This window comes from Stegodyphus dumicola, chromosome 7 (genome assembly GCF_044657685.1).
Source record: "Stegodyphus dumicola isolate Sdum_Otavi_A_Nest chromosome 7, ASM4465768v1".
NCBI lineage: Eukaryota > Metazoa > Arthropoda > Arachnida > Araneae > Eresidae > Stegodyphus > Stegodyphus dumicola.
Window position 1 is genome coordinate 44,314,046 of NC_140774.1, and position 12,970 is coordinate 44,327,015.

General features: G+C 34.8%; 1 protein-coding gene across 2 annotated transcripts in view; it reads left to right on the plus strand.

Annotated features, from left to right (window-relative positions):
* Positions 1-12,970, plus strand: part of LOC118198303 (uncharacterized) — a 57,224-nt gene that overhangs the window by 17,026 nt on the left and 27,228 nt on the right. The window contains exons 1-2 of one of the 2 annotated variants that reach the window (XM_085819764.1): positions 4,960-5,112; positions 5,282-5,343. In XM_085819764.1, coding sequence (XP_085675890.1) covers positions 5,284-5,343 — 60 coding nt within the window. In that variant the 5' untranslated portion in view covers positions 4,960-5,112; positions 5,282-5,283. Of the gene's footprint in view, positions 1-4,959; positions 5,113-5,281; positions 5,344-12,970 lie in introns of those variants that run through there. The other variant, XM_085819763.1, reaches the window with a different exon arrangement.

Here is a 12,970-nt window from a genome sequence, read left to right on the forward strand (position 1 = left end):
ATTTTATATTGATTATTAACTACAGGTTTTCTTACAGTTTTATAAAATCTACAATTTAAAAATTAAATTGTTAATCTTTAAGCTTGCAGGCCCAGCCCGAATGTATTTGTATTTTTAGGACTAATAGCTCATCGCTATTTATTTTCGTTTTGATTTTAATTTTAGACTAGATTTAGAAAGTTTGATTTTGATTTACATATTTTAACACCTTAATGTGTCTTTCTAAGCGGACGCGTCGGGAAATTGGAACAGAGAATTGAGACTATTAAAATTTCGAAGACACTTTGTCAAAAAAATTTTTAGCGTAAAAGTTTCAATTGTCTGTTTCGGCGAAACGCGTAATTGGGTTAGCTTGATTCGACGTTCAAACAATGAAATTTCCCTTGAAAAGCCTGTTTGGATATCGAATTGAGCTAATTTACCATTTTCCGCTTACTTTTTAACTTTTTCTGTTATTTAATTTTATTGTATTTATGTTTTACATGTCTAATGATTTGCTTTTCATGTGTATTGATTTTTGAAAACGTCTTTAACCTTTTGGAGCGGCAGCTCTTGGTAACTTTTAGGCGAGCTTTCTACAATTTATATATATATATATATATATGTAGTAAGCTCGCCTAAAAGTTACCAAGAGCTGCTGCTCCAAAAAGTTCAACACGTTTTAAAAAAATTAATACATATGAAAATCAAACCATTAAACATGTAAAACATTAAAAAAACAGAATCAGATAAAAGGTAAGCGCATTTCTGTGTTCTGTTCTGTGTCCATTTAATGTTTTACATGTTTAATGGTTTGATTTTCATATGTGTTAATTTTTTTAAAACGTGTTGAACTTTTTGGAGCAGCAGCTCTTGGTAACTTTTAGGCGAGCTTACTACATTTTTTTATATTTTACAGCATATTGCGCAAGATGTTTTCTAGACCAAAATTAGTTTTTCAAAATTGTAATTACTACCTTGCTTGATATATATATATATATGTACAAGGTGGTCATAAAAATCTTCCCCTATAGATGAACTCCAAGCGTCCTATCTTCTCAATCAATCGAAATGAAATTGCAGATATTGTTATTTGAAGGTATGCGTTCATTATTATGATGATTTAAAATAATAGAGTTCTCATGGTACGGTTACAGTTGGAAAATTTCGAAATTTTTGAATGGCAAAACCTACTTTTTTCTCCACAAATTGATCAGCGCTTTGAAAACCTGTAAATGGCGTTGGGACAATACACGTATAATGAAAATTGCCGGCCTAAACATATGCACAGAAGAGCATTACATGATTTGATGAAGCTCATTTTTTCTTAATTGACAATATAAACTCCAAAGACTGTGTTCGTTTGGGCTGATGAAAATCTTCACAATATTGCACTAATGCCTTTACACGAAGCTTAACTTACTGTGGGGTGAGACATTGCAAGCACATTCTTTCTCAGCCCGTAATCTTCGAAGAGGTCACAAGTATGAAATCATTCTAAATAACAAGTAATTTGTATACAGCTATGTTACACAACTATGTAATTCCAGAATTTCAGAAGCGAAATGTCGTTAATAGCATTGTAGGGATGCAAGATGATGCTCCTGCATACCTAGCCACATGTGTTCGGCAAGTGCTGCAAAAGCACTTGGAAGATAGAAACATCTCCTGCTGTTTCGTGGCCACTGTGATCTCCGGATCTCATTCCGATGGAGTTCTGGTTCTGGATTTATCTAAAATCTAAGGTGTACACGTTAAATCTACAAGATTTGTCAGAATTGAAAGATGCCATAAAACGGAAGTTATAGAGATTCATCTTGCAATGTTATGTTTGTCATTGTTTATCATTGCTCTTTTACAATGCCCGTCATTGCAAATATTTTACGCCTGCAATTTTTGTCATAGGGGTATTGTTTCCAGAGCCATTTATGGATTTTCAATGCGCTGATCGATTTGCGCAGAAGAAAACTGAGCGTTCCCGTTCAAAAATTTTGAATTATTTCACTGTAACCGTTTCTAATTTAAAATTCTATTATTTTTAATTATCACAATCCCGAGCGCATACCTTCAAATAACAACATTCGAAATTTCATTTCAATTAGTTGAGCGGATAGACCGTTAGGCTTTCATATATCTGGGAAGTTTTCTTATGACTACCCTGTATATACATTTGTGTGCGCACATTATCTCGAATTTCTGAAAAACTATTGAACAGATTTTAATGAAATATGGTATGAATGTCCATTTATAAGAATGAAAGAGATACACCATTCAAAAGTCATTTTATACATTCATAATTACGATTAAAGTTCACAATTGCGGGAACATCCTAAATTCATGTTGTGATATCGACCTGAAAATGAGTCTAACATGGGCTATGGTCGCCTTTCACAGCCGAATAGGTCATGCCGCGTGATGGCATACTGTACAGAAGGCAGTTAAGGACAGTATTGTACAGAAGTATCAGACTAATCGGTCAAGTTAAAGGAAACTCCATCCCGGAACTGAACTGTGACAGATCCATATCGACTATCATAACCAGACTTAGGACAAATCACTTAAAAGGGATGACGATTTCTGCAGACGGACAGCGTAGTCACACCAGCATTTGTCCTCATTACCCAGATGACATCCCACTGTCTCGCCATCACATCTTCAGCTGCCCAGCAATGCAGGCCAGACTGTTTGGCATCGGCATTGAAGACCCAGTGGACCTACTTTATACTGATAGAGCTGCCGAGGTTGCAAAAGCCATCTTTGATAGCTTCGAAGCTATATAATTGCACTTTGTCATAGACATGACATCATCATCATTGTACAGAAGGCAGTAGTTGATTTCACTCCTGCAGCAAGGCAGTTTTCATCTCCTGGATGGTTCTAGGAGGGAGATGATGAGATAAAATTGTTCCCTGAAGACTGTCCCAAACGTTCTCTATTTTAAAAATGCTCTGTGCAGGGTTAAGGTCAGGAGATCTGGCTGTCCAAGCTATGCGGAGAATATCCTTATTGTACAAGTAATCATCGACCAGGTGAGCTTCACGTAGACGAGCGTTGTCGTCCTTTAACAGAAGCGTAGGGCCAACTGCGCCTCTAAAAAGCCGAATGTAGCTCTTTAAGATCTCCTTTTTATAGCTCATAGTAATCAAGGAACCTTTGTCGAACCCAAGCAGGGATGTGCGGCCGTCCAATGCAATGCCTGCCCAAACCATTACAAATCCAACACCGTAATGATCTTTTCCCCTGATGAAAGAAGGATAGCATCATGTTCCAGGCTCTCTTCAGATACAGGTGCGCCGAGAATGTGTCCAGGCCGATAATCAGTGTCCGGCGCCGAGATTCCGTGTCCAATGAGTGGTCGGGAATCAGTATCTCGACTCATCTGTAAAATGCACAGTGCTTAAGTCTGGTTCAAGGCGCATGTTGTCTGCACGTTCTCTTGTGCGCTGCTCGGGAAGCAGACATGGGATCTTCTGGTACAGCTTTATCTCATTAAGCCTTGGAAAATGTAGACCGTGAAACTCGAGTTCCAGTGGCAGCATACAACTCACGTGACAGCTGTGAAGCTGTAGCATTCCCGTGTCGCTGCACTGAAAGTGCCAAATAATGATCCTCATTCGTCGTTGTGGATCTTGATCGATCTTGTCTATGTCTTCTCGATATAGATCCAATGCCTTGAAACTGCTTCCATATATCGCAGACGATACTGGACATTACTATAAGCTTTGTAGCCACCTGAGCTTGTGATTGGACTGCCTGAAATCTACCGACAATTCTCCATCTCATTCCGTCATCCATATATTCGTAATTTTTCAATTTACCTGAAACTTTTGAAAATTTACCCATCTCTTGAGAAAAACAAGACGAATGTCTTAAGAAAGCACAAATCTCCGAAAAATACTAGAGCGCTTATATACCCTCCACAGTCACAGGTCCGCAAGAATGCACGTATGTGCTTATGTATTCGACTCGTAATATTTCTATGACTCTTGGGCAGCATAATTAGTACCTTTGGTTTAATACGTTTCTTAAAAATAGATAGAATTTCAAAATTCTCATATATTTGCGCACGAGTGTAGTATGTTATGTTATATATATATATATATATATATATATATATACTATATATATATATATACTAGGGAAGTACCCGATGCTTGTTAAGTTACACTAATGCATCTAACAACAGAGAGAACGATACCGCTGTAATCTTCTGTAATAACGATGCAAAAAAATACGATTCATAGTCATACATTTTTCAGTCTGATACGATATGGAAACCACATAAAACATTTCGATAGAAAAATAAGCTAATTCTCTCTCATTATATCAACAACAATGGCACGCAGTTTTTAATGATTTTCGTCTTTCTAAGCAAATGGTCGTAAAAGCTCAAGTTCTATCCAATATTTCACCTATATTCAATTTTAGTCGATTAAATGTGGCAAAAAAATTGATCATAATTGATCAGAAATCAATAACGCAAACAAACAAACCCACAAACAGGCATTCTTCTTTATACGTATAGATTTTGTAAAACTTAGAAATTTTTGATAACAAACAAAAGCGAGCAGTAGCAACACTTTTCGAAATAAAGCATTTTTATCTCCAACGCGCGACACTGTTGCCACTCGGAAAAATGAGTGCGAAAATTAGCGCTTTGAGAGTTCTTAATTAATATTTCGGCTGATTAAAATCGTATAAAGATGGGAATAGTCGAAATGGCTTCCCACGAATTTTTGGAATCGGGAGTGATGTATTTAATATTTGGCAATGCTATTTTTATTTCATTGTAAACTTAGAAATTTTTTATTAACAAACTCTAGGATTTGAAAGCGAGCAGTGGCAACAACTATCAAAATAAAGCAGATTTTCATCTCCAGCTTGCAAGACTGTTGCCACTCGGAAAAATGAGGGCGAAAATTATCGTTTTTCCGAGTTTTTAATTAATATCACTGATTTTAGCTACTTTTTTTTAGAAACAAGTGGACGTCGGCCTTTTCCAGGACCCATAAAAGAATTGAAGAAAGTTTGGTGACGATAGGTATAGTAGTGACTGAGTTATCAGAGAACAAACGCACAGACTTCCTTCTTTATATATACATAGAGAGAGAGGAGAGAGAGAATAGTAATATTGTAATCCAACATTTTTTTTTTCTTTTGGGAGACATTCCATTTTTTTCTTGCGATATCTTGAAATCTGAAAATTATTGAAATTATTGAAATATATTAATTACAGAAAGTTACTAATTTAGCAAGGAATTAAAACATTTTTTTCTTGAAAAATATGCAAATTGTTTTATAGGAATGGAACTTGATCATCAGTTAAGAGTAATGGAATGCGTCCAACAGAATACGCAAGACCAGGTGAGTGACATTTATTTATTTATGAGCAGTCCGAGTGTCATTCTTCTTCCACAGCCACATTTATTTTTGACTTTTATTTATGACAAGGTCTCTCGCCATATTTCTACCTATGCAGGAATTTGATAATATATGAGTACTTATTCTATGGGAAATAGCGAAAACATATCCTCCACTTAGACATTTCTTTTATATATTCGTTTTTATCTCAATAAAACTTATTTTATTTTACTTTTATTATGCCTCTATCATGGTAAAAAAAGGCATAAAATTGCTTCCTTAGAGTAATAACGCAGTGCATGGACAAATATTTCGTTATCCAATGTTTTCGAAAAAACTGAAAGGAGAAGTTATAAAAGTATGAAATATTACGGACAGATTCTTTACCTCATTTTTTTCTAAATTCGCTAATAATTGTTATTTTAAAATGCAAGCAAAACATTTAAAACCAAACTTCTGTGATTCTAAAATGTAACATTTACTATACCATAAAAATTACATACTGAAAATAAAGTAGTTTCCCGTAATTTGAGTGAAGCTCAGCGGCAACCATAATGCACGAAGTTACTTTTTCAGAGTTTTCAGAATAATTTAAAACTGAATGTTCAATTTTTTACTGCAGAAATTAGCAATAAAAGAGAAGGACGGGAAGATGGGTGTAATTTATATGTTGTTATAGAAGTTCATAGGTATTGCTACGTTTTATTTTTGATGTAGATTAAGGGTGTAGTGGTAGGAGACGTACAGAAAAGTTCTGTAGATTAAGCACCTATTAAAGAGTCAGAAACATGTTTTATTAGCTTTTCGTAAGGTAAGTAAAAAAAAATCATTGCAGTGATATAGTCTATAGTGCTACAGTTTCATTTAAAATCCTGAAGTAGAATGGCTCAAAATCCTGAAGTAGAACTTACAGACAGATTTTAGTAGAACGTTTGGTGAGTGCGAATAAGCAGTATTATTTAAAATGATGTAAATTTCTTAATGACAATTTTATATATAACTTATTCTTGTTTTGAATGTCTCTTTTTAAACAAATTATACAGATATTTTGCTTTTTTTTCAAAGCTAAATGATACTTACTATTATCATTTGATATGGTATTTTTTGCTAAATAACATTAAAACTGTAAAATAAACTATTATTTTAAAATCTTAAGAGTTATTTGTATATTATTAAAGATAAAGTCAGTTAAGTAAGAAAATATTAAAATGTTAAGTAATATATTGCAGTATGAATAAAACTGAAGCAGATTTGTGTAATTTCCTGTCACCCATTTTTGGCAAATAAGAACTGTCTCCAAACAGTGCTGTTTAGCCCAATAACGGATAAGCGTGAGGTAACAACACACTCATAAGATTTTTGCTGTGGTTTTCCAAAATCCTGATTATCAATGAAAAATATAAGTTATAAAGAAGAATAAAGTTTTTATAATTTAATAAATACAATTTTTACAAAGAAGCTAACTACTATTTCTGTGTTTCAGTCTTGCATTTTGAAAATAAAATATTAAGAATTTGAACCTGCCTTCTAAAGAACAACAAGCAGGGGGAGTATTTTTAAAACTACGGGACAAGTTTTTCTGGTCCGAATACTCAAAACGTTGAAGGATTCTGGTATTCAGCAAAATAGCAAATAAAAAAACATCTCGAAATCGTGTGCGTGATTCCATTCAGATTTATATTAAAGTAATTTATATGAGCCGAGTTGACGCAGTGTGTATTAATATGCCTTCATTTGAACACTACGTGACAGTATTTCGCCCGCACAGAAACTCCAGGTTTGCCAAAATGGTGTGCTTAGACAGATTATTAATGCCGAATGGTATATACGTAATAACAGAATACATGAACAACTAGATATGAAATTACTCAGGACCCATTATTACAAACTGGCAAAACATTTTCACAGCAGACAGCAAACTATAGACAACTCCTGCATAAAAATCTGCAACTATGATTATAACGACCTGAATAATATGGACAGAACCCTTGCCCAGTTAAACACTTGGATCATGTAACCTCTCCCTCTTTTCTCATTCCAGTTGCTAAGCGCCACCATTTTGCTCTTTCTTGTACTATATGTCTGTATTCGTAGTTGTATTATATATTAGTATTTGTACATGTATATATGTAACGGTATTCTGTATTCTCTATTGTGCATTTTATATTGTGTATTCCTATTATACTCATTTTAGTGGGCTTAGGCTACAAATATTTGTACTTACATATATGTTTTATGCATCTTTCTCACCAGCTCGACAGCCTCTGTGCCTTATTTACGTAACAGCTTCATTCCCAACTCGTATTTTGCCCACTCTTGTTAGTCATACTCTCATTTAATTCAAGCTAATCTAAGCTTTATTTTTATTTATTAAAATTAATTAAATAAAATAAAAATAAATAAAAAAATAAAAATAATGTCTATTAAGATAAAATATAAATAAGTCAGGAAAAGTTACAAAATAGCACAAATTACAAAACACAAATTTTAACTGAAAGTAAATGACAGAAGTTTGCTACCAGATGGCGACACATTTGCATTACAGTCAAGTAGTTACAGTTGTAAGCCATAGATGGCCACCCATAGTTGCAATACTGGGGATGAATTAATTGCATTTTTCAATCCTAGATAGCGACACGTATGTCACGAATTAAAACTGTATTTAATTTGGTAAAATTAAACCAATATTAGGTTTGCAAAAGAAATTTTACGGTAGAATTACATGGCGAACACACATACAATAAACAATTTAAGTATTTAAATGCAAAAGGACTGTTTTCAGTCGTTTTCTGTTTTCTCTATCGTGGAAGTTATAATCCAGCTGAGGGATGCTGTTGTTCACTTTGTGAATATTTTCTGTTTTCTCTATCGTGGAAGTTATAATCCAGCTGAGGGATGGTGCTGTTGTTCACTTTGTGAATATTTCTAAAGAATTTTCTAGCAAATTTTGCAAAACAAACATTAATCTTATCAACGTCAAGTTCACGATGAATTGTATCATTCTTAATAAACCAGGGGCAGTTAGCCATTTGCCTTAAAGTCATATTTTGGACTTGTTGGATTTTTTCATAGTAGGGTCACACAGAAAACCCCAGACCGGACAGGCGTAAGTGATGAAGGGACGCAGCATGGATTGAAAAACAAGAATTTTATTTTGAATAGAGAAACTCGAGTTTCGGGCAATTAAGGGGTTGCGTAAAGCTTTAGCGCCCCGCGACTTATTTAAAGTATATGTAACGTGTGGGGTCTATGTGAGTCTTTGGTCTAAAATAACACCTAGGTATTTTAACTTGCTTGGCCCAGGGGATGCTGATACCATACATTTTGAGAGTAATCTCCAGGTCGACGTTAGTCTTGTAGGTGAAGTAAACACCTTCTGATTTCTCCACGTTTGTCTTAATTTTCCATTTTATCATCCACTACTATAGTGCGTGCATGTGTTCTTGTAATATTTGTACAACTGCAGCCATAGACACGTTTTGGCGTAGGATCGCGGTATCGTCTGCATATAGTGCAAGTGTAGTGAGAGGGGTTTTGTGGGGGTGTCGTTCGTATAAATTAAAAAGAGAGGGCGAAAGTAAACTCCCTTGAGGTAACCCAGCGAGAGTTACTTTTCGTGTAGAGTATTGTTATAACGACAAAGTATCTATCGTAAAGATAGGAATTGATGATGTTAATGATGTAATCTGGGAAACCCAGAGTGATTAACTTGTATGTGAGACCCTGTAATCATACACAATCAAAAGCTTTCGATATATCGAGAAAGAGAGCTCCGGTAATGAGTTTTTTCTTAAAGCCATCAGCAATCATTTCCGTTACTCTGTATAACTGATCAGTGGTGGAATGCTTCCGTCGGAATTCGTATTGCTCTTGAATCATGATGTTGTTTTCCTGTAGGAAATCTTATATTCTTTTCAGGATAATAGCTTCAGCGATCTTGCTTAATGTCAGTATGAGACTTTTTGGCCTGTAGGAAGCAGCGCGGGTTGGATCTTTACCCGGCTTTAAAATCGGGGCAATGATAGCAGTCTTCCAATTGGTGGGAAAGTGCTGGATTTTCATCATAGCGTTGATAAGTTTTGTGAGCTTGTAGAGCATCTTTGGTCCCATTTCCTTGATCATTTTATTACTTATTTTATCCTATCCTGGACTTTTTCGATTCTTTCTCTTCTCGATATAACTACTAACTTCTGATGGCATAATTAAGGGTGTGTTGTTTGTGTGTGTTCTTGATTGGAATTGTGTAATGAGGGAAGAAACTAAGTATTCTGTCTGGGGGTGAGAAATATTGTGTGTGCGAAATTGAGAAGCATAGTTATCTGCAATAGACTCAATTTTCTCAAAATAAGTGTAGGCGATCCCGTTGGGGCCATTAATAGCCGGAATAGTAGCGTTGCGTCTCTTAAATTTAGAAAGCGCATTCCAGATCGAATTATCATCCGCTGAAAGCGATTTTAAATGTTTGGTCCAGTCGAGTTGTGCGTGTTTTTTTAATAGAGTTATGACTTGCTGAGTCAGTTGTTGGTTCAGGATGATTTTGTCAGAAGGGCATCTGCCGCTGTTTTACGTGCATGATTCTTTCTCCTGATAAGTTCTCTGATATCATTGTTTTTGTATCTTTTATCTTCTCTTACAATTTTACTATTTTTAAGTAATGCATCATGTAACTCCTCGGTGAATTCTTCTGTGAATGCTTCTAACTCATCTCTCGTTTGTATCGTATGTGTTGGGTACTGAGTGCTGTTTAGAGTTTTGGTATATCCTGCCCAGTTCATAATAGGGGCTCTTTTGTGTGATGTACTGTAAGTATTGGTACTGTAGGTTCCATCATCACAGGATTGTGATCACATGACATTTCAGTCATGCTTTCAATCTAATCTAATCTAATGGTTCTGGCTATGGCAGCCTTTAGTCGAACTCAACTTTTACTGCTTGACATGCTTTCAATATAACTCGCTAACCCAGCGAGTTAATATTGTTCAAGATGAAGAAATTGATGACAGATAGTCTACCAATCTCACAGTGTATTGGTTTTTCTGGGAATGATAGGTTAATATTGGCCGCTCGGGCCAAAGTGATGTATAATGCGTCCGTGTTGAGTAATATCCCAACAATTCAACTCGCGGTGGTGTGCGTTGAAATCTCCACCTATGATAACTCGATTGTTAATATTTAATAGTGTTTGCAAATCTGTTTCAACAGAATTTGCAGGTGTGTGTATAGGAAAATAACTGGAGATAATGGTGATTGGTCGTGATGTGTTTGGAGTGAGTGTAATAGCTAGAGCTTCAATCGCTAAAAGCTGTGGTTCGCTCATGCTTCACTAACAATGACCTTGATGAATGCTTTCGGAACATTCATGGATCAAGTGCGGTGTGCAAAGATGAGAGAAAAGCAGAAAGACTTGAACAAATAGTGGGATCGCTGGAATCAACTCAAATAAACCGCTCGCTCCCTGGACTGATTTCTTTCAACCGTACTTTTGGGTTACCCTAAAGAAACCTTTCTACATAGAACAACAATAAAAATCTATAATAAAAAATACTAAAATTTTTTTAAAAAAGGAAAATTGAACTCACTTTTGTTACATACTACATTATTTCACTACTATAATTGATATTTTGTTGCTACGACAAAGCAACGTATAAAAATAAATTTTTAGATTGGAGACAGATCCCAAAGAACAGGAAATTTTCTGCTGACAGTACCAGTATTTTCCTTTTTTTTTTTTAAATCTTATTTAACAAAATGATACCAAATATCGCTCGAGGATGTTCTATTCGGTAGGATGCACATTTTGTTCTGCAACCATAAAAAATATATTTGGTGGAAAAATTTATATTTATTAATATATACTAATTCTAAAGAAGATTAAAGAGAAATTCACAGCTCTAGGTTATATGACGTTACTAAAATAAGTAAATAAATAAAAATATAATTTATTATTTTATATAAATATTACAGTAATATTGTATAAAAAAGTAATACCTCATATACATAGCTATACAATGACACAGTATTCAAAGAATCGAAATGAAACTCAAAGGTACAGCTCCGAGGAAGCAAAAGGAATTAATAATCAAGACTCCGTAGAGTCAGATTTGAAAGAGCGGAATAATAAAGACTCCGTCGGAATCAGATCCAATTGCGACTCTGAAGGATCCAGATCTCCGACTAGTATCAGAGCATCGGAGCGCTGATAGCTGGGAATCCGAGGAACTAGTTTCTATAATCTACGTACTTTAAACAGATCCTTGCAGTGCTAGATGGGAAAAAGAACTCCATCCATTTGGAAATAGGGGTGATCAATTTCGCTGAAATGCGTCGGTTTATTTAATGTTTTGTTTTTTAAATACTAGATGGAACACAAACAAGTCAAAAGCACACATATGTACAAACATAACAGACATAAAAAATAGGTCAGAGATGTTTCTTGTAAAAAATAAAGGAAAGACTGCTAGTGTTTACATTGAGGGGAATTAAATTTCTGGCGCACTTGCCAACAGCTCTCAGTTAACTGTTAAAGAACTACCGCTTCGTTTTCGTCGGAGCTTTGATCATTCATTCAGTCTAGGGAATCGGTTCCGGAGCGGATCGTCCATCTCTAGCCATCACAGTGTCATGAGTGAAATGCCGTTAAAGATACTTCTTGAGTCTGAGGTGGTAACTACTCGAAACCAGCGATAATTCATTACCGGTATCGGTAATGAATTGTTCGGTAATGAATTACCGGTATCGGTAATGAATTGCTCGAAATAAAGCATTTTTATCTTTTACTCGCAATTGTGTTACCATAAGGCAAAGTGTAAGATATTTAATTTCACATTTGATCTGTCTGTTACTGCTTAACGAACTATGCAATTTAAGAGCAATAAACATAGTTCTTAGTAATAATACCTTTTAACTTTTTTAATAATGTTTGTGATGGATTTAAATAAAAAATGTATTTAATTAATGATGTATCTAATTAATAAATTTTATGAGTATTTGCAGTATTTTTAATATGTAAAAGACTTTTTAACAACATATGGTATGTGAGTGATACGGAATAATTTTTTTTTTTTTTTTTTGCTTTTTACATTTTTTTAAAGGGAAGTCCTTCTTCCAGGTGCCATCATACTATTTACATAATCTGAAGCCTTTGGAAGCAAATTTTTTGCTCATCTGAACCCGTGTTAATAATTCGTACGGGAAATTCTTCAGTATTCAATGTTTAGTGCATGAAGTTTATCCTATATTGTTACGATACTGTTGTAAGATCCTTGCTTGCTATTTGAGAATCATCAGGTTTCGTTATATAGTTGGACGGAAAAAAATTAATGATGACTCTTACAGAACGGGGTTTCAGTTGGACGTAGAAAAGGAATGATGACTGCTACAGAGCGATTTTGTGTTGCCAGTCATGGAATTCTTCAATTAAAAAATCTGATGTGTACACCACATGACTTCCTTGTACGGAATATTAAATTATACGCATTTTTCTTGCATTTTATTTAAACTTATTAGATTGAATTAAACTACTTCGCCGACAGCGCATAAACCACAATAGAATAAATGCATTCTTTAAAATTCACTTTGTTTACCATAGCGACACTCTAACTGATAAGAGTGTCATTATTTAGATTTGGGT